The following is a 23,093-nucleotide window of genomic DNA, read 5'->3' as shown; positions in this document are numbered from 1 at the left end:
ATAATATATAAAAGGTAAAACACTCTAGAAACAAAACATTTGTGAAAACCTTACAATATTAAAGTAAGAACATTCACTATAATAAAGGAAAGGTAAATTTCACTCTATTTTTTTAAACCTTTCAATTTTCAAAATCAGGCATAAAGGAAATTAGTATGGGTCTTTAAGACATTAGATGAAATTTAAAAAATGCTCATATGAACAAACACTTTTAAGAAAGGTTTTGTTTAAAACCAGCGCTCTTGAGCCCTGTGAAAATAATTAGTCCGTTCAGATACAGAGGCAAAGAAACACTATATTTTAAAAATTAAACCTAGATCAATATAATTTAGCATTTTTCAAAATCATGATCTGTTTGAGAGGGAACAGTGCGTACACGAAGATGATGGGGGAAAGTGTTCTCTATTGTCCAAGCTGGTCTACAAGAGGAATGAAGCACAATGCGTGTTTGTTATCTCATAAAGACTTTCCTTCTTTGACTTATAGTTGCTCTCAATGCACATGAAGGAACAAACGGTAAAGAAGGCACTAAAGCGCTCAGTATGCCACCCAGCAAGACAGACATTAACTATTACTTTCTAATATTTTTGCATAGTCAATCTTAGATGATATATCAGAAAAAGAATGAACAATACATAAAGAAGAAATAGTGGCTCAAACCAAACTTTTGGATATTTGCTTTAGGTACAAATAAATTTTATTTAAAACTTCTCTTGACTCCCACTAATGTGAATATATTAAAAAATACATATAATAATTCTAGGTTCTTAAGCATTTTCAGACTTCAAATTAATCCTGAGGAAGAGGTGTAAGTCATGTTTCATCTGTGAGGATGAGAATATCCTTGAAAGCAACCTAATTGCCCAACCAAATGGGATTGTGTTATAAAAACAAAACAAAACAAAATTATGGTTTACAACCTTGGTTCCAAAGAATGGAATAGAAGGGAGGCATGAGAAATGTTATTGCATAAGAATATGGAGTTTTTTTTGTTTTTGAACTACCTGTACACAAAATAACATTTGCTGTTCTAACATATTTATAGCTGTTAAGAAAACCTTATTTTGTTGTAAACACAATTAGCAAGCTAACTGTCAGATACAATGTTTAATGAGCCCAAAAACTGAACTTTTCAGTCACATCTAATTGCTGTTTATGCCTAAAGAGTGATGGTACTTTAACCTTTGGCTCCCACTGTAGTGAAGCCAGTCCAAGTTATAATGGTGTATATTTTCTCTATAGTTTTTTGCTACTTGTTTCCCCTTTCTGTGATCCTTAAAATTGAGACAATAACTCCGAGAATAGAGTGCACAAAGTGTTCTATCACAACAACGTTTAAGGCATTAATTAATTCAATTGATTAAACTCATGTCCCCCATATATCTTGCTGTCAATGAATATGTGCTTAGAAGAGTTTGTAAGCCATACAACCACATTATGTTATAAATTAGGTTTAAAAAAGAAGTGTATTAGTAGCATAATAATAGAAGTCATAATAGTTGTAATGGTCGTAAGGGATAATAATACTAATAGCAGCTAAAATTTACTGAGTGTATACGCACTGTCTTAAGTGTTCTGAATTAATTTTTTTTAAATCCTTACAAGAATATTATGAAATAGATATTGTTATTACCCCCATTTTACAGATGACAAAACTAGAGCTGCATGGCTGAAAAGTCAAACAACTCACAAGTGGTGAAGCCAGAATTTAAACTCTGGCAGTTTACCAGACTTTATTTTTAACCATTTAGCTATATAGAAATTATTAATTACATATATTATTTTACTTTTACAACCCTTATCTACTTGTCTGTAAAAACATTTATGTACACAGCTATTGTTTTCACATGACTGTTTATTCATATATTCCTGCCTAGTACAATACCAAATAATCCACATATGGCTAAACAGAGAATATACCCAAGCATTCTGGATGGATGGATGGATGGATGGATGGATGGATGGATGGATGGATGGATGACAGATAGATATGCTACTATGTGTTTTTTAAATGCAATTTAAGTTAATGTGGTAACACACCACTGAATAAAACCACAAGCTTAAAACACTATGATTTAGTCTGCTGATACAATTTTATTATGCACACATCAAGTACGGGAAAGATCTAGAGAAAGGACATATAAAATTCTGAGGGACTCCCATGTACAAAAACCACAAGGCAAACACTGGGAGGGAACACAGTTGGTTTGTTTTTTTCTGACATCATTCCAATACCTACCAATTCTCCAGCACCAACTGAGTGTCTTCCATGCCATTCAGATACTACCTGGAGTTAGCACACACTCCACAGGTTTAAGAACTCAGTCCCACGAGACTGCCCTCACCTCCCACGACAGTCACAAATCCCAAGAACCACCCATGCTTCTGACAAACTGGCTATAAATCCAGAGGTTCACAAGCCATCTCCCTCTTATTTTCCACAATTTGCTAGGATGACTCAATGGGACTCGGGAAAGTGATACTTGCCATTACAGTTTTAGTGTAGAGAATACAACCCAGGAAGAGCCAAATGGAAGACACTTGCGGGCAAGGAATGGGGGGAGGGGACAGGTGGTGGGGCTTTCGCGCCCTCTCCACACCCTCCCAGCATGTCAACGTGCTCATCAAAGCAGCAACCTCCTTAGCTCGGCTGCTGCCGAGTTCTTACGAAAGCTTCATGACAAGGTATGATTGAGAAACCTCAATCTCCACCCTTCTCCCATCCCTGGAGATCACAGGTGGACTGACAGCTCTAACCCTCTCATCACATGCGTAGTGGCTCTGGCAACCAGCACTGCCCCTCCCCGCTGCCACTTTGAAACTATCTAGGGCCCCCCTCCCCCCATCTGTACAGGAGTCATCTCTTTGGCATACAAAATACACTTTTATTTAAGAAAGTCAAAAAATCTTTTGGAGCTCCATGTCAGAAACCAAGAAAAAGACCAAATACATATCTTTTCATTATGCCACACGGATATAGAAAAGCGTGTCTGGTCGGAGTGCAACACTCCAGGTGTAAGAGAAGTACATTTTTGATTCCTGGGTTGTCATCCTCAGAGCTGTATAACTTCCTGGGCTGCCCTCAGCTACTTGGACTTGAACATAGACCCCTCCCAGCGAGTGAGCACTTCTGAGTGAGGTAAGAAGTGGGATCCCAGTTCAGATGAAAGGCTTATTAGCTGACCCACTGAGCCTTATCCAACTCCTTGATAGCCAGTGGTCAGTAACTATGTTCTATCATTGTGATTTGAAGCAATGGCTCAGTTCCCACCTCAGTGAAATGGGAAGGATCTCACCTCCTTTTTTGACCACACAGATATTTCATAAGAGATCAATTTTTTTAAAAAAACATAGAGTGCATGCACTATGTGGTGTTACTCTTATTCTGAGAACTCAGTAAGAAATGAAGAGCTTCCCAATTGAAATAAGTAATATTAGAATCAAAGGAAAAGCAAAGAAAATCATCACCATCATTATCATTCCAGGAACGGTGTTGTGGAAGTCAAAGTAAGAAGAAAAGTTGTTCATTTCAAGAGTAAAATATTAGGAACGTTTGGGGCGTATTCCAACAGTTAAGGCTGACATCATAAAGAGTAAGAAAGCCATCTTAAAAAATGGTTCTGTGCAACGGCATGGATGGAAACCCCACTAAGCCATTACTTAAGGCTTCATCAGCAGTCTCTCAATACATTATTTGTACATTACAATTAGGAGGGTTTAAGTGCAATTAACCAACTTTTCACTGTTGGTTTTTAAATAGAGACCAAAGCACACTTGGAAGACAGAAAGGCATGTGCAAATTGTAGCCCAATAACATACAGTCTAATGTTTAGGGCCATCTGATGGGTAAGCATTTCCTGAATGTTTTTCTTTTTTAGCAATTATATTTCCATAGATAGCTCCTATTTACATCTTCAAACATAATTTGAGGCACACTTTTCACGTGTCAAGTTTTTGAGGTCAGTGACTGCATTTTCTTAATATTAGAAATTCGAATTACAAAAGAGGGTTTTACATTGTACACCGTCAAAGAAGTGTTAATTTACCAGAGTGTCTGGATGTGACCAGGTTATGAATTTTATCTTTCGACTTTCTCACATTTCTTGACTAAGAAATCAAATCTTATTTTTTTCTTATTTCTTTTCATTATTTAAAAGTAATAAAACATAACCATCATTAGATTATTTAAGGCAATTTCAACGTTTGCATTTCACTCGGTTAATATTCAGTCAGATGGGATGTCTCTGTCACCTTAGACATCATGTGTCTCTGCCCTCCATCAACTGCCCATCTGTAATGTCCACACTCAGTGGGCAGCAGAACTATGAATTCTGTTTCCTATGCTAGAAACCTGCCAGTCTTGAGCCTCCCCTTCCCTGCAACTCTCAGATCCAAACAATCATGACGTCCCTCACATTTTACTTGGCAAATAGGACCTAATTCCTTGCTTGCTGGAACACTAGTCAAGTCTTCTGGAACACACTTATCTCTTCTCTGATCTCTGGACGCCTCCTGTTTTTTTCCAGTGCCTTCTCCACACTGTACATGGGGATCTCCTTTCAATCATTAATTTAAAGATGTCCCTTCCCTGCTTAAAACCAGCCAGGAAGCTGCTTACGGGACAACATCTGAGCTCCACACACAACCTGGCTTGGCTCTACTTCCTAGTCAGCCACATTTAATTCCAAAACAACATCCTTCTTGTACTTCCCCTCCCCCTTATCCCTCTTCATCCATTCTGTACCTGATGCTGGAAATGTCTGCCTTGCCCATGCCACCAGTCACTTCTATTTATAAAATTATAGAGTCAAAAACCCCAGCTAACCCCCTGGTGAGGTGTCCTCCCTACCCATTATGCCTGGTAATTTTCTCATCTTTGCAAATACTTATATTACTTTGATCTTTTTTTAATGAGTCTTCCTCTCCCAAATTGAATGGGGATTCCTAAAAGGAAGACACCATATTTTATCCCTTTGTATCTTCACTTACACAACATAGTGCAGACACTCAAACATTTGTTGAAGGAATGGATTTTGGAATTAACTTTAACCTCTCGAGATAAAAGCATTAAAAATGAAATACGAAAATACAAAAGACTGAATATATAAAACCTTAAATTCTAAGACACAGACTTGTCTCCAAGTGCCTTGTCATTATGATAATTATACACTAGAGGTGTTAAAGCAGCTTTGAATAAAAGTTAAAAATCACAACTATAAATATTTAAGCAATAATGAACAAAGGCTTTCTGTAATATGATGGCCTCTATGATTTACCAGGTTAATATTTCAAATAAGAAAGGAGAGTGGAGATTACTACACACATTTAAGTAATCTTTGTAATTAATTAATAATCGTCTGTGACTATCTCCTGGACTTGTAGGTCATTATTTCATAACAAACTTACTAAGAATGTCACATTCACTCTTAAGTATCATGATACAGTCCAGGGAAATTGATTTCTTTAAAGAATGTTTAAACAACAACTTATTACCATAAAGCAATATAAACCTTCAACCTAAATCAACCTTCCTAGACTCATTTGCACAACTGTTTTGTGAGGGAAACTAGAGGCTATAGCACTTCAGGCTCCCAACAAAATAATTTTTCCTAGATGATTGTAATATAAAAGGCATTTCATAAAACTATGAGAATATTTTATAAGTGCAAGTTAAAAATAATAAACTGGATGGACAACAACCTCAGTAGCATTAAAAAAAATAAATTCTGAACATTAAATAGGGTCATAACAAAATCTACCTGCTAGAATACCATTATAACACCCATTACCACTGTGAAAAAGCACAAAACTAACAAGATGGTAAAAGGTACACACTCAAAATACACTGCAGCTGAGTTCGTAACAGGAAAAGGTAAACTGAAAAAAGCGAGGCTCAGCCAGTAGCCCGTTATCCTCAACAGATGTCTTACCTTCCTCTGCTCAGCTTTTCTTTCTTCCCATTGCTCTGATTACTAGTGGAATCCATATAATAATACATCACCACGTGCATTCCCCAATTAACTTACTGTACTATATGCAGTGAGGGTTTTGCTGTTATTGTTATCGCCACACTGCAAGACTGCCGATATTTGCCATGGAACCTGGAAAGAGGGAAGGTAGAAGGAAAGCAGAGGCAACGAAAGGGTGCTGGTCAGTTCTACTGACCCATTTCTCTCTCTGGTCAGTTCTACTGACCCATTTCCCTTGTCTTCTGCAACTATGAAGAGGGTGTTAAAGGCAAAACAGCTCCTTAGAAAACACTATCACTGGGAGAAGCCTATCTCACAGAAAGCCATGTTTACCTGTAAGAATGTGAGAAGTCTTTTTTTAAATAAGATGTTCAAAAACATGGTAACTATTAAACAAAAGAGGTCCATAACACAGATATTGGTAACAACATTCAAAATGTCCCCTCAGGATAGTTTTTTTTTTGTGTGTGTGTATGGGAGGGTGGTGTTATAGCTTTTAAAATGTCTCATGGTAAATATTAAGGATAGATTGACTGACTTAGGAGACAAGTTTTCAAGTTTGGCCTCCGGAGACCATGCAGCCTAACAAGTCCTGGACTGCACACCTCTGGATTTGAAAAATTCCAATCTTTTTTCTCTGACGAGCTCTTTTCCCTGAACTCCAGTTGCCTACTAGACGTCTTTCCTTGATGTGTAATAGACATCTGAAACTCACATTTTCAAATTGGAACTTCTTATCTTCCTCCTCAAATCTGCTCCTACATCTCAGTCAATGATTGGTTTTATGACCCCTCTCTTTTTCTCCTACCCCACACACTCAATCACAGAGGAAATCCTGTTGCTTTCACCTTCAAAGTAGATTCATTGCCTAAATCCTTGTCACCATCCGTGCTACTTCCTCCTGGTTCAAGCCAATATTACCTCTCCCCTGGATTATTAAAGCATTCAAGTGGTTTCCCCATTCCTGTCATTTTCTTCTAAATTTTCCCCCCAATATAGCAGCCACTCTGACCATTTGAAAATGCAATTCAGATGTCATTCTTCTGTTCGAAAGCCTTCCAGTGGCTTCCCATCTAAGAGTAAAGGCAGACGCTTACCACGGCCAGTCATGCCCTACACATGCTACCTTCCTGACCTTATCTCCTGTTACACGCCCCCTCCCTTCCTCTGTTCCAGTCTCACTTCCGTACCTGGGGGCCTGGGGCCTCTACACTTGCTTGTCCTTAGAGCAGCCTAGAGTGCTGCTCCCTGAAATAACTAAATGCATCCTTCACAAAGGCCACCTTCTCTCCAGGGCCTCTGACCACTCAGCCTAACCTGCAAACGCCCTGCCCTGGAACTCCAATGCTAACCATCTGACATAATGTACGCTGACTTCTTTCTTTGGTTTACATTCTGTGTGTAAAATGTAAACTTCAACAGAGCAGAGACTTCTGTGTTCCTGGACTCTATCCAGTACCCCACACGGTATCTGGGACGGACAGAAGAGGCATTAAGTAGACAACTGATAAAGTAATGAATGCACGGATCTTATTTAAGTCACTGGTTTCTTCTTTTTTTTCTGTCACTCAAAGTGAAGTCTAATCCTTGCTAAATACTAGTGCCTAGAACAGTGTCTGCTCTGCAGGGAGAAGTCAAAAAACTTTCTGGAATGAGTTCTTTACTAATAGGGTCAAAACATATCAAAAACTATTAAGGAGCGCTAGTTTTTTTTTCCTTAAAATATGTCGTCTAACAGACAGTTGCTGAGAAACTGCCATCACAGTGATAGACGTATTTACATAACAAAAGGGTCTCCCTACTGATCAATTTTGAATTTATTCTTAAAGATGACTTCTTCTGAGAGGAGAGGGGAAGAGGGGAAGAACATTTTCTTTAGGTTTCCCTATGAAAGTGAGTAAATCTCTTTTTAGATGTTTCTATCACTTATATTATTTATCTTAAGTGTCCGTTCATATTTCCATATGGCATTCCTTAATAATTCTGGGCTAATAAATTTGTTTTTGAAACAACATGCACATACCTCCATAACAACAACAAAAACCCTCCAAGTTGTTGAAGAGTTAGCCAAAGACTAGTTTGTTCTTAAAGGTTGTTTAGCAGTAGAAATCCTTTTTCAAACAAAATCTTCTATCAAAGTTCAAAATATAAAAATAATGTGCCAGGCTGAATGAAGCACAGGAGGGAAAATAGAACCCATTTTCCAAATTCCATTCCATATGCTAGTATGGCCAGGTGGTGAAAATGCATTGAGTACACTTACGATTTGTGTAATTTCCTATATGGCCATTATTCTCTATAAACCTAGCATAAACCTATAAAGTTCTTGGCCTTGCAGTCCAAAGTTTGCATAAGTCTCAGGAAGACACAGTTGGAATCCGCTCACATAAGTTGAGAATACCTATGAAACTTCTATAATAATACAGTATCCAGAGATTCATGTTTACCTGCAGCATTAACGGCACCATAGGCAGATGTGCGTCAACAAGAAATAATCCCTGAAGAAAATAACAGCAACAACAACCACCACAACAAACGTAGACAATATTTATGCAGTGCTTACTAGGTGCTATTAAAGCTTTATAAATATTTACACATACTAACCTTTTTAATCCTCACTACATACCTGTGAATTAAGTCCTGCAATTATCCCCATTTTATAGGTAAGAAAACTAAGTCCTAGAGTAAAGAAACTCATCCAAATTTATACCTCTAGCAACAGGTAGATTGGGATTTGAATCTCCATCGTCTCGCGTCACAGTAATAACAGCTTCTCCCATAATATAACGCCTTTCTAATCTAATTGGAGTCATGTTCTTATTTTGTCCACTGAAATCACTTATTGGAGTAATTATATTAGGCTGGTGCAAACGTAATTGCAAAAACCGCAATTACGTTTGCACCGACCTAATAATTGTCACTGCCTGCCAATAAAAATTCCTTAGGCACATTATACATTTCCATTTTAACTGCTTTAATATTTGCATGTGATGATATAAGAAAAGGGTGTTTCACAAGCTCATCAACAACACCCCTTACACACCAAAATATTTCACAACATAATGATGAATTCTTTCCATATATCCCTATCAGTGTAATTTCGCTTAACAGTTTCTTAATCCCAAATATGATGGTGCTCTCTCCTACCACCACCAGCCATGGATGACTGCAGTGGGTTGAATACTGGCGCCCCAAAACCTATGTCCACCCAGCACCTCAGAACATGACTTACTTGGAAATAGCATGTTTGCTGAGGCAATCTGTTAAGGATCTTGAGACGAAATCATTCTGGATTTTGGGTAGGCCCTAAATCAAATGACCGGTGTCCTTATGAGGAGACACAGACACACAGAGATACAGAGAAGAGGGCAATATGAAAATGATGGCAGAAAAATGCCAAGGATTGCAGGCAGACTAAACTTTGAGAGAGGCACTAGATGATTCCTCCCTGAGAGCCCCTAGAAGGAACCAATCCTACTGACACCTTGATTTCAGACTTCTGTATTCCCGAACAGGTACAGTACAAATCTGTGGTGTAAAGCACGCTAGTGTGCAATTAGTTATGGCAGCCCTAAACACTAATACAACTACTAACTCAAGATTTTGCGAGCTGCATAAACATAACCTGGTTCTGGGGAGCAGAGGGCAATTCTCCCGGCAACTTCGGGTCGGCTCCCTACCGTGCTTCCCCCAAAATAAGACCTAGTTGGGCAATCAGCTCTAATGCGTCTTTTGGAGCAAAAATTAATATAAGATCCGGTCTTATTTTACTATAATATAAGACCAGGTCTTATATAATACACGTATAATGTAATATAATATTAATATCGGTTCTTATATTAATTTTTGCTCCAAAAGACGCATTAGAGCTGATGGTCTGGCTAGATCTTATTTTCAGGGAAACAGGGTAGTTCTTCCCCCATTCAGTTCTATGTCAAGTTTGCGAGCAATGAGATTCAACAGACTGCCATGTGTTGGTTCCATCCACTACTTCGGTTTCTTTACAGCACATAGATTTGCTGTGCGAAGCTATCCTTCAGCATGCTCTCATTCTGAAATTTTCTTTCATCTACCTTGTTTGTAATTTCCCACTTGATGTTGCAAAACGGTGGTGCAGTAAATACCACTTTACAGCCAGCAGTCTAAGAGAACTCCAAGACCTTGGTCGTCACTGTGGGTCTGTCCTGTTACTTGATGCTAGCTATGGCTCATAGGTGACACTGATAGAACTGTTTGAGTAGCTATTTCAAATCTGTAGCTGGCCAAAAATCTGCAAACACTGTAAACTGTTAGTTTCTCGAAAAGATTGATGCTGTAGTGATGCCACTTTCCGTCTGCAAACCTCCCAAAAGATAGAGAGGTCTTCCTGAGGTTGTTTTCTTCTTCATCATCATCTATCAGCCCAAGCAGAGCCGACTCAGGAAATGTTCCTAGCTCAGTATCTCAAAAAACAATCTTTAGCTGCAAGTAGTTCCTCCATGCCTAGCGTTCTTCAATGTCAGTCTACAGAATCCTTCATCTGTCTAGGGATTTTGGCCATGGTCTTTCTATTTTTCATTCTGTTGCTTTCCAAAACAGGTTATATTTGCACTATAAGAGTCCAACTATATAAGAATGTCCAGCTTGAATTCCTAATGCCAACTCTGCATAGATAATCCCTGAAAATAAACGGGCAGGATTTAAAACAAAACGCTGTCCATCTGACAACTTGGACCTGTGGCTCCTTACCAGTACACTGCGCTCACAAGTGCACTATCAATATTTTTCATAAGTCCTGTAATTACCTTGTGACTGGCCCCGTTATTTTTCATCAGACCTTTTATGTTAAAAGTGTTCATTTGTCGAATGTAAAACTTTACAAATACTGCCCTTTTAGTAAGCAGATGCAATTCTATATGTGAATTACATTTTTAAAATAAATTTATCATTTTTTTATACTGGGCTTGTGGCAATAGTAAAATGATTTTGTGATTCCTAAGTATAGCTATTAGATGGCTACAGATCATCAAATTAGATCTTTGCGAGCTAACTACATAGGAGGCACAGACTAGCTTTACAGACGTAGCTTGCTACTCTGCCATCTACCTGTAGAACCAGTGCTATACAGCTAGGAGACACCAAATGTTTATACTATGTCCACTGGATAATAAAAAAATAAAAATAAAAAAGCAAAATCATCTATCCATGTCTTCCCTTTTGGAAAAGTGTCAATAGAATTCAGTGAACCTTTATCGGCTACTTGCATTTAATAAAATTACAAGTATTACAGAAACAAAACAAGGATAAGTGGTAAATAAATATTCAGAGAGATATACCGTTTCCCCCAAAATAAGACCTACCTGGACAATTAGCTCTAATGCGTCTTTTCAATCAGAAGTTAATATAAGATCCCGTATTATATTATACTATATTATTATTATATTATTATGTTATATTATATTATATTATACCTGGTCTTATTTTACTATATTATACCTGGTTTTATTTACTTATATTAAATTTTGCTCCCAAAGAAGTATTAGAGCTGATTGTCCAGCTAGGTCTTATTTTTGGGGAAACACGGTAGTGAGTAAAAGACAAAACCAAAAAACCAAAAAGAACTTAGCACATTCCAGTGTAAATGAATGCATTCTAAAATAAAATCTAGGCGATGCCATAGCTCTAACCCTAACATTGAATATTCATGAATGTATTTATTTACTTCAAATACCTCAATGTTTCCTTATACATGCACTAATTTATGTGTCATGGCTATTCAAACAAGGAATTGAGGCATACCTGTAATTATTTAAAATCATGTGGTAATTCATGGCTTGTACAAGAACCTTTGATATTCCTTAATTGACTACTAGTGAGTGAACATCCAACACTGCAGGTCTATGACTGTTTCTTCAACTGCTCTGATAAAATAAAAAATGATTCAGTACGGGCTACTCTACTGTACAGACGAAAAACTCTAAGCGAGAAAAGTTAGTGTATTCGTTTGCTGGGGCTGCCAATCACAAATTACCGCAGAGTGTGTGGCTTAGCAACAGAAATCCTTTTTCTCACAGTCTGGAGTCCGAGATCAAGGTGTCAGTAGGTTTGGTTTGTCCTGAAGCCTCTCTCCTCGGCGTGCAGATGGCCACCTTCTCGCTGTGTCCTCACATGGGCGGTCTTCTGTACGCACACGTCTCCGGTGTCTCTCTGGGTCTATATTTTCTCTTCATATAAGGTGACTAGTCAGGTTGAATCAGGACCCACCCTCTAGGCCTCTTTTTAACTTAATTACCTTTAAACGCCCTAGCTCCACATACAGTGACTTTCTGAGGCATGGGGTTAGGCCTCCAAAGTATGGGGACAGAAGTCAGTCCCAAACAGCACATATTTCTGTACTCTTCATTGACAATTCAATTAAAGCAATATCCTACACAGTTGTATCCTCTAACAAAATTATTTTAATATAAATGCCCCCTAACAGTGTGTTCTGTCAAATTACTTCATTATATTGATAGACATGTACACTACTAATATGCATTTTCAAAAATTTTAATATCCTACAATTGGTTTGAAACATGAAATGATTTATGTATCTCATGAAATTACGAGGCCCCAACTTATATAATCTTGATGACACAGAGGTTCCAACTAACACAATGTCAGTTATGCTGTTAATTCTGTTGCACAATAAACATTTTTATCAATTGACAATACACATTTAAAATTTTCTGCAATTGAATAAGTATTACTGAGTATTCAAAATACATATCAAACTCACTAATATATTTTAATTGGCATTTTTGGAAATCTATAGCATAAAGAGGTTAATGTTAGCCTTTGAAAATGCTTTCTGCTTGTTATAGCAGATGAATTTCAAATTTTCAAACACTATGCAGTTTCCAGGTGGCAGCCACCTGGAAATTAAGTACTCTAAGTGTTCACAGTAGGTGAATAAAAGATAAACATTGGGAATTCAGTAAGGCATTTATCATAAAATGCTGGAAAATCACGAGGAATTGGAAACCAGGAAATGTATTTGGGTAGACAAATATTTGGGTCAGACCAAGAAATTACTAGTTAAAAGCAAACAAAGCCTTAAAAGCAGAGAGGTCTATAAAATGGAGAGGGGGAAAAAAAATCAAACACTAGATATCAAAGAATGCTCCCCCTGAAAGCTAAAAATGTGGAAACAAACAAAAAAAGTAACAAAATTAGAACTGGGCAATCATTAAATCCATTAAATTCACTGAATATTGCACTTTCTCTAGAAGCTAATTATATTCACAGCAGCTCCAGAAACAATGTCTAGTTTAGAGCAGGAATTTTTAAACAGTGTTGGAAGATTTTCTGGAAAAACCCATGAATTTATCCTTAAGGAAAGAGTGAATACACAGAAACTTAGGTGAGGTCCCCAGTAAGGATGAGGAAAGAGCACCAAATGGAAGGTGACATTTACTTGAAGTCACTTGATGAAGGAGAAAACTAGACAGCATTCCGACTGCAGCTGCCACTTCCCACAGACTTAACTTAGACACAATCTACCACAGATCTCTCAGTTGGGTGTTGAAGCCTATCAAGAAACAGGGCAAAGAGATCAAGGAATAGATGGAAGGGGGCTCAGAAGGATTTTCTCGAGTCAATAAATTTTGGGGATGAGAGGTTAAGGGCACAGGAATAAAGAACCACATTTTAGGCCATATTGTGATGTACCTATTGAGATGAAGCTGGAGGTGGAGACAAGCTGTTGGATATACATGTACAGAGTTGGGAGGAGAATCTGGGATATAAATTTGTAAGTCACTAATGTTATGATAGTATATACGCCTGGGGAACTGAAGACATCGTCTGAAGAGAAGCTATAGGGAGAAAAAAAAGGACTCAGTATCGGTTCATAACAGCAATACTTAGATGTTGCACAGCAGAAAGGGAAGAAGTAAAGGATATGGAGAGTAAGAGGGAGGAACCAGTTAGGACAGATGCCAGATACAAGGGAGGGAGCCTGCGTTGCACCGAGACACAGAAATTACACATTGGATGGGCAGCAAGCAGTTTCTGACAGAGTAATCAGTCATACAACATATGCTTATTAAACGAATGAATGAATGAATGAATGAATGAATGAATAAGGTACAGACTGGACAGCAATGGCATTTCTAGAATTCACAGTTGACTATCTAGGGAAGCACAGAAATATATGTTAGAGCTATAATAACCCTAAAAATGAGAGCTAAACAAGGTGACACTGTAAACTTACCTTAGTTTTATTTTAATATACCCCCAAAACCCACAGTTTTGTCATATTTCCTACTCATGTATAAAAGATGATTCCAATTTAATAACGAAACAGGTTATGTGAAATAACCAATGAAACTTTCCTAGATTAGAGTTCATTAATTTCACCTGTTTAGACAAGGGAAAAAAATATATTCAACCCTTAGAAGTCCAGAAAGGAAAGAAATATTACAAAGGTATACAGAAATACAATAATGACCCAAAATATTTTCACAGAAATACAACAGAAAAGCTGTAAGCCATTATCTCTTAGAAAAGAAGCAGCCCTAATGAAGTATATTTTTGAAAATTGTCAGACGGATAAGCTCATTAGTTGCAATGAAAGCTTCCCCTGCTGATCCAGGAGTACCTAATGGCCAGGATTTGTTATGTCTCAAAAATAAAGGTACTTTTTAATTCATGTGATAGCCCACTGAGGAGATTTCAAATCTGGAAACTTTTAAATAATGATATATAAGAGCATTGAAATTCTCCAAAGCAAACAGACTTTTTGATCCAAAACATTACATTTATTCCTCTAAAATCTCATTCATTAATAGCATAATATAAACATAAAAAGAAATTATGCTCAACAATCACCTACACTATAAAAAATTATCTCAGCGATGGTTATTGTATTTCAGAAGTGAAGGTGGCCGCTCCCAATGAAACACATTAACAGTATCTGCTGACCTATCCGCATATGCATGCCTCAGCTTTAGCAGATGGAAACTAAAACCCCCTTAGGCCCCAGAATGTCCCATAGAAACACCAAAAAAAACCCACAAAAAAAAACAAATAGAAGAATCTAATTACCAAGTTACAACTCTGCACGCCCTTATGAAAAGTGAAATATTTTTCAAAAGCAAAATATCATAATATTTATATGGAATTTTAAGTACAGTCAGAAGAATAAAGATAGATAAATGGTACTTTAAGAACTTAATTTATGGACAAAAACTGCTAGAAAATAAATTCGATGATGAAAAATACATCTGAAAAACAAGTGTGTTCAAGGCTTACTGTTCGGTTTTAGAACCAGTAGGAAAGATGATGAAGTGATCAGAAATGCAAACTGCTGTTAGCAGAAAATGTTTGCACTGCTTTAATTCTTGCTAAAGACCGAATGTTGATAGAAGCTGTCAACTACTCAACTACCTTTTCCATAGAAAAAGAATTTCCTCTACATTTCGAGGCACTTTGTATCCCTTTTTTCATCTAGCACTCTGTTACTTACCAACTTTAACATTCTTCAAAAATACCCATTTTCAATTCTTTTTCATCCCATTTATTCCAATTTTATTCCACAATCTCATTTTAGGAATCTCATTTTAGGAAAGCTGCCTTCCCTAAGTTAAAGAGCCACTTAAAAGCTATTTTGAGTATCAATGAGTTATTTTTAATGTTTTTCTTCCATCTGTGCTCTTTGGCCCTATCTCACATTATTTAAGAAAATAATTTGGATTATTTCCATTCTTAACTTTCACTTACACACACACACACAATCTGATACCAAGGACACATTACGTAGCACAAGGGCAAAGTAAGCAATATCATTCGATGATGAGGCAGAAGTGAAAGGTAAAATAAAGAGTTTAACTTTGGTCTTAAAAATCCAGACTAATTTTTCCAACTCCTCCCTCTCTCCACAGGCTGCATGAGATGAACACTTCAAAGAAACATAAATCTCAGGAAAAAGTGGCAAAGAACTTCTCATCTGATCACACGCTTTTTTGGAGCTCAAGGGCTACAACCCCCATTTTGTCAAAGAAAAAAATATTGAAAGGGGGTAGGGAATGATGATAAAAGTGATTTATTTATTTTTTTTAATTTAAGAAGGAATAGTCACTATAATATGGAAAAAAAGTATCCTTCTATAAGTTGACAAATTCCAATTTTAACAATTAAAAACAGATTACAAAATAATTTGATATTACTAATAACCAGTGGTCAACACACAAAAAATACAGATAAGGGCCAGCCCCGGTGGCTCAGGCGGTTAGCACTCCATGCTCCTAATGCAAAAAGCTGCCGGTTTGATTCCCACAAGGGCCAGGGGGCTCTCAACCACAAGGGTGCTGGTTCGATTCCTTGACTCCCGCAAGGGATGGTGGGCTCTGCCCCCTTGCAACTAAGATTGAACACGGCACCTGGAGTCGCCGCTGAGCTCCCAGATGGCTCAGTTGGTTGGAGCGCATCCTCTCAATCACAAGGTTGCCGGTTCGACTCCCACAAGGGATGGTGGGCTGCGCCCCCTGCAACTAGCAACAGCAACTGGACCTGGAGCTGAGCTGCGCCCTCCACAACTAAGACTGAAAGGACAACAACTTGAAGCTGAACGGCACCCTCCACAACTAAGATTGAAAGGACAACAACTTGACTTGGAAAAAAGTCCTGGAAGTACACACTGTTCCCCAATAAAGTCCTGTTCCCCTTCCCCAATAAAAAAATCTGAAAAAAAGAAAAAAAAATGGATAGTCCACCATTCTAAATTAGTTGTCTTCCAAAATGCATATATTTTGTATATATAAATCTATACATTTGTATATATTCATACAAATGTGTATTCATTCATAAATTGGTTGTTTGGAGCCAATTAAATTTTTTTCCCATAGAACCGATGTGATATACAAATGAAAACCAGGTTCCTCAGGTGGCCAAAAAAATCACATTTACATCATATTATAACCAACTATTCATAATAGTTCCCATCCTTACTATGACCCTTTATAACCTAATCAAGGCTCATAGTCGGGGCTAGAAGCAGGTGAGAAATTTGGGCATTAGGAAGGCGTGAATGGAATCTCTGGCAGTGTGGTGTCCATGAGGACAAAGAAAAACAGCTCCGGGTGGAGACAGATTTAGGACTCAGGCAAAGGGGACTAATTGTCCCCAAGTGCTTGTGAATGACACTGGATCAAGAGAGCTTCCCACTGGCCCGAAGGCTTAGCAGCAGAGGAGGGGCTGGCAAGCATTCAAAGGTTTAAACTGCAAAACAATGTATTTTTGAATATAGGGCTTCATTATCTAATCAAATTAAACTCATAGCTCCAATAATGACAACTCCCGAAACAAATGTTCTACAGTTTCCTATTTTTAAAATGACATTTTCACAATGAAAACACTGTGACAAAATAGCAAGTATGTTCAAATAAAAGGCATTGTTTTCTGTGTTTAAGAACTAACTAAAGACCCAGAGCAATTAAATATTTTCTATAAAAGTACAAACCTTTACTAGCTTTGTCCAAATGTTCCAAATCATCCACAAAATTCAGGATATCAGGGTACTTTTCTTCACATATTTCCACCAGAAAATGAAGGAGTGTTATTTTCTGATCTGCTGATTTTGTGTCCTTTAGCTAAGCAGGATGAGAGGGAGAAAAAAAACAGATGATCAAATATGTTTATTTAAATGATGTCAATACTGTACTTTGTAGATAAGAATAAATGAGTTGTAAAATTACTTAATTCTATTGTGGAAAAGCAAATATTTAAATACTTGAAAAGCTCTTCTTTACATATTGTTGTTTGGTCAAAATCATTAATAGGAATTGAAAAGAAGGAAAAAGTGTAATCCAATCCAGTATGTGACATTTTATGGGGAAAAAAATATATGGTAAATACCTAGGAAAAGAGAAAAACCTGAAAGTCTATACAATTGTGGGGCTTAAAACAACCTGGACATTTGTTCATTTCTTCATTCGGCACATACATACAGAATGCCTATTACATACCTCCGGAGCCAGAGATACAACAAAGAAGCCACGGAGCCAATCCTCAGAAGCTGTTCAGTGAAAAACAAATATCAAACTAACAAAAAAACCCAGAAAATACATATTTACCCTAGTGTGACAAGCAGTACAGTAAAAATAATCACAAAGTACATCTAGGATTAGTACATGATTCTGAATTGACCACGGGTAGACAGGAAGCCGTATGGGGTTTGGGAAGAAAATTCAAAAGCTCACATCCTGGGCAGATGGAGCAGCCGCTGAAAAAGGCCACGGATGAGGGAGAAAATGACACATTTGAGGAATCTCAGTGACTCCAAAATAAAAGTGGATGTTGGGAAGGACAAGTAGGTAGACTAGAAAGACAGAAATCTGGCAAGACAGGAAAAGACAAGAAAATAAAAGGAAAGGTTGGTCATGCAATGGAAAAAGGATTTTGATCCCTACAAATTGGGAGTTTTTAAACAGATGAGAGATGATCAGATGAACAATTTAGAAAGCTCCCTGCAGGGCAATGTGGATAAAATATTAGGGCAAGGGTAATAACAGAAGCAGGAAGGGTAATTGAAAACGCTGTAGCAATAGCCCAGGCAGGGAAAGACGACCGCCTGAGCTGAGGTAATGCTTCAGGAACAGAGCTAATGGGTCAGCGTGGGCAGGGAAACCCAGAATCCCACTAATTGAAACCGGACAGAAAGGATGAGAAACAGATTTGGGCGGGGTGGGCAGTGAAAATAATCCTTTCAGTTCCGAACAAGTTGAGTGTGAAGTTTTTAAGTAACATCCAAGTAGAAATGTGCACAAAGGATGTAGGTTTACATAGGTGTAGAACAGTGTTTCTCAACCTGTTTTTCATTATTGCCAACTAAGGAGCTTTTTAAGATATTTTTTTCCCTAATCATTTGCACCTATGGAATTTTAAAGCCACGGGTACACTGTATATGTTTACACATTGTATGTGTATCTGTGCTTTACACATGAAAACAGTAAGATTAGATATTTTTGCTCCCCAAGAATAACTTTTTGTCCTTTGGGGTAATAAACTGTTACACTGCTGAGAATCTCTTGGGTGGGTGGGGAGCGGGTAGAACTCAGAGGAGTAAACTGATCTAAAAGTACCACCTTGTGAGCTGTTAAAAAGCGAATCAAATAACGTCAAACAAGTATACAGGCTGAAAGGAATGACAGAGGCCTGAGAACTCGGATGACCACACCCCATCTGAAATGGCCAAGGAATGCAATCCAAAAGGAGAGGTGGTAAAGCTGAGATCTCAGCAATGAGGTGGGAGTTAGCTTAGGTTTTGGGTAATGGGCGTTGGGCGTGAATATAGGGCAGATATGGAATCTGGTAGTGTTCCCACAACTGAGTAATCATTCAGAGCAGATCCATATATAAGGGAGGGGGACACTCTTTGCATACTAGGATTCAATTTAGAGCTGGAAAGTCTTCGCCTACCTAATTGGGCACAGCCCTATATACTTGTTTCCTTTCCAACAATCTCCCACTTTAAAATAGGGGTGTGTGCCTGTGTGTGTGTATAAATATGTATCTCCATATGTAATCTTTTTACAAATTCTACATCACTAAATACTATATCGCTATCAGCAAAACATCAAATAACAGTTAATATATGATAGAAGAATACGAGCAATTCTGTGCCATCATAAATATTAATACGCACCACAATTTATTAACGTAAAAACTGTAATATTGCTGGAAACATACAGCTACCTATAGACAGCCTGACTTTCACATGATTCCCCATGTAATAGGTTCAAATGCTATGTTGCCCTATTTAACATACAAACCATTGTCAACCACTATCTTGTACACTTGAAATGAATATAATATTGTACGCCAACCATAATTTTTTTTAATAAGAATGGTTCTTGGCACTTTAAAAACTGGTATCAACATTTAATCCATTATTTAATGCCTTTCAAAAGGAACACAGATCACAACATCCAGCTGAGTGTTTTGAAAGAGTATACTTCAAAAAAATGACTTGCTTGCTAGCTAGATTGTCACTAGGCACGCATGGTTGACCTGGAATGTTAAAACGTGCCTTTAGTTACACAGCCTTGGGCAGGTTACTGGACCTTAGTTTCCACACAGGTGAATTAAGAATATGGAGTAGACAGAGCAAGAGAACTCTAAATTCATTTTCCGTTCCAAAAATAGTAAGTATATATGCTAGTGGACTTAGAAGACATAGCAAACGCAAATCTGAAAAATACAAGAGTAAAACCGAAGAAGCCTGTGTATAATCTCAGTTCCGAAGTTCTTTTCGCATGCTTGGTTCAGTTAGAATTTTTCTATGAGTTTGTGTTTTACCCATATTGAGAATGTTAACCTGATTTATATAGTTGAAAGGTAACTTTCGACTATATAACTGCATTCATGTTATCATCTTGAATGGATAAGGGCAGATTAAAAGTAGCAAACTTTCACAAATATAATAGTTTTCTCATATACAATCAAGAGTTAGCATAAAAGCTGACTTTTTTTTAAAGCATCCTTGTAGTGCAGCTCTTTTATTTCCATTCCCCATCCCCCTTTAAAGCAATCACGACCTGGGGAATCCTGTCCCCAGTGGACACTCAGCTCCTGTCACCAGTTTACAGCCTTTCTTACCATGCTTCTTTCATGGGAAACTAGATACACAGCCTTGGTGGAATGTTAAGATAAGCACCATCTACCTGTATAGTTTGGAAAACCCGGAAAGAGTGTTCCAGCACTATTTGTGATATAGCTAAACAGCCAGCAACTACTAGAATTAATTTATCCAGAAATCTCTGTGATCCATCAATAACCAGCTGGATCAATCTTGATCTTTATTCATGAGTAATAAGAATTCAGAATTACTAGCTTGTATAGCATCTACCAGTTTAACAGATATTAAGCATGCAGGTTAAACATAGATTCGAGTATTCAGAGACAATCATAAAGCTAAACATTTATGGAGGAGGGTGCTATCTTGGCTATATTATCAAAAACATCAACTGATTAGCAAGTAGCATATTGGTATCAGTTTAATATTAAGAAGTATACTGACTGAATAAACAGAAGCAGAATTCTCCCATTTTTCCCAAGTCTGTATTTAACAATTGTGACACTAAAAAACCCCCTCAAATCTTCAAATACACTTAAAAAAAAAAATCCCTCAAATAGCCAAATAAATCTGAAATTAAACATAATACATAAGAAGCTCAGAAAGGAAACACAGGCAGAGACCAACAATTGCATAACGCAGCCAGCCAAGGTATTCTTTTTGATTCAATTACTCTATTCCCTTCCTCTTTCCCCAAATCAGAGGAGGAGGAGGAAAAGGAGGAGGAGACGAAGCCTCCCAACATCATGAAAGCAGAACAAAATGCATTTTTCAGTCTTTGTACATTTTTCTTCACCTTTTTGATAAACATTAACAATAAAAAGGGTACATTCTATTTCTACTGATTTCTCAAATCAAACATAATCAGTGATTGAGCTATTATTGAAGAGGTAAAGCATGAGCTGTAGTGATAATTTTGCTCAAGGGAAAAACCAACCTGAGCCCATTCCGAAATGATAACTTTTGGAAAGAAAATGAAGCTCAAAAATTTGCTTTAAAATTCATTTAAGTTAAAAAAATATGCTCTATTTGAATTTAACAGACATTGCTTGACAGAATTCCTTTTGTATTATTGTCAAGAGATTTATCTTCCTGATGAGTAATCATCACTGTGAAGTTGAATTTCTTATTTATATATTGTTTCTTTAAGGTACATTTAATGTGGCATAGACGTCAAATAAACAAAAAGATGGATGGAGTTTCTTCAACTGCTCTGTTCATTCCAGACAAAATAATGTTAACAGTAGATCCTGTAATAAATCATGGTCTAGTTGTCAGTCTGAAGCAGAACTTCTTTGTAGCTACAATGCAAGGTTTTGGAATATTTTCAAGGCATTCAGCACACATTTGGATGACATTTGAAGAATACTCCATTGTTTTACTCACAATGAAGAAAATCCTAAAATAAAATAAAACAGTATCTTCTTGTGATCTTCAGAATTCAAAGCTAACCCTTCCCTCTTTGAAGAAGGAAACTTGTATCTGAAGAATATTGTCAAATTAGTAATTTTCTTCCCATTGTGTTCCTATAATCTAAGTATGTAGCAAAACAGCACTGAATCTTTACGTATTGTAGACAAAGCTGAATACCAGAAAAATGACGAAACTATGAGAGTCTGGAATGGCTCCATGATCATTCTAGAAGACCCTAACTTGTGAATGACATTAATGCTGAGGATGATAGCCGCAGCTCTACTTATGCGCCACTTACTATGAGACCAGCACTAGCCAAAAAAATTATGTTTCATGCTTAAAACACACAGCATCCCTATGAAAAAAGAACTGTTATTATACCCATTATTAAGGAGAAGAAAAAAGCTTTGAGAGATCATGTAGTGTACCCCAGTTCACAGAGCTGCTATCTGGTAGAGCCAAAATTTGAACCTATGTCTGTGTGAGTTCAAAATATAGAGACTCTACAAAAATCTTTATCTATTGGGGCTTATGATTAGTCATCAAAAGAAACAAAATTCTGAAAAACAAAGTAGACAAAAAAATGGTAATAAGACAACAAAAGAGCATTATACAATTTAAAATACTGAAGCTCACTAACCTGGAAATTCTAGTCTGGAAAGCCTCTAAAAATGGGCACCCTTTAGACAGAGGTCATATCTAGTTCTGAGAGCATGACATTCTTTCTGTCGTTTTGTCTATAAAATTAACGAAATGCGACCTGCATTGTATCACTCAAACAGGAAGTCTTTCTATATTACTAACGCATCAGTGCTGACAAAATAGTATATGAACATGGTTGATGAAAAGATATCTGTAAAGTTTAACCTTCGACAGACTTAAGTATATTTACTAACATTATATTTCATCTTAAATCCTTTTCAGAATAAAGTGATTTGTATATGAATGAAAGAGCATCTGTAAATATAAGTTTAAGGTATCCACACAAAAATGGACGTGTGAACACGAACTTAAAAAAAAAAATCATTTGCTCAGATAAGAAGTTCAAAAAGTAGATGTGCAGGTACAAATTCACTCATGCAACCAACCACAACTATAGAATGGATAATATTTTCTGA

At 37.1% G+C, this 23,093-nt stretch overlaps 1 protein-coding gene across 2 annotated transcripts in view; it reads right to left on the bottom strand.

Annotated features, from left to right (window-relative positions):
* The window catches only part of DIAPH3 (diaphanous related formin 3), a 437,995-nt gene that overhangs the window by 160,009 nt on the left and 254,893 nt on the right, over positions 1–23,093 (bottom strand). For both annotated transcript variants that reach the window (XM_088792987.1, XM_088792988.1), the window contains one exon: positions 17,449–17,578. In XM_088792987.1, the coding sequence (XP_088649113.1) occupies positions 17,449–17,578 (130 nt within the window). The remainder of the gene's footprint in view (positions 1–17,448; positions 17,579–23,093) is intronic.

Source organism: Rhinolophus sinicus, chromosome 16 (assembly GCF_057876585.1).
Source record: "Rhinolophus sinicus isolate RSI-liver-muscle chromosome 16, RSI-T2T, whole genome shotgun sequence".
Classification (NCBI taxonomy): Eukaryota; Metazoa; Chordata; class Mammalia; order Chiroptera; family Rhinolophidae; genus Rhinolophus; species Rhinolophus sinicus.
The sequence above is the reverse complement of the archived record's forward strand: the minus strand, read 5'-3'. Positions and strand labels throughout refer to the sequence as shown.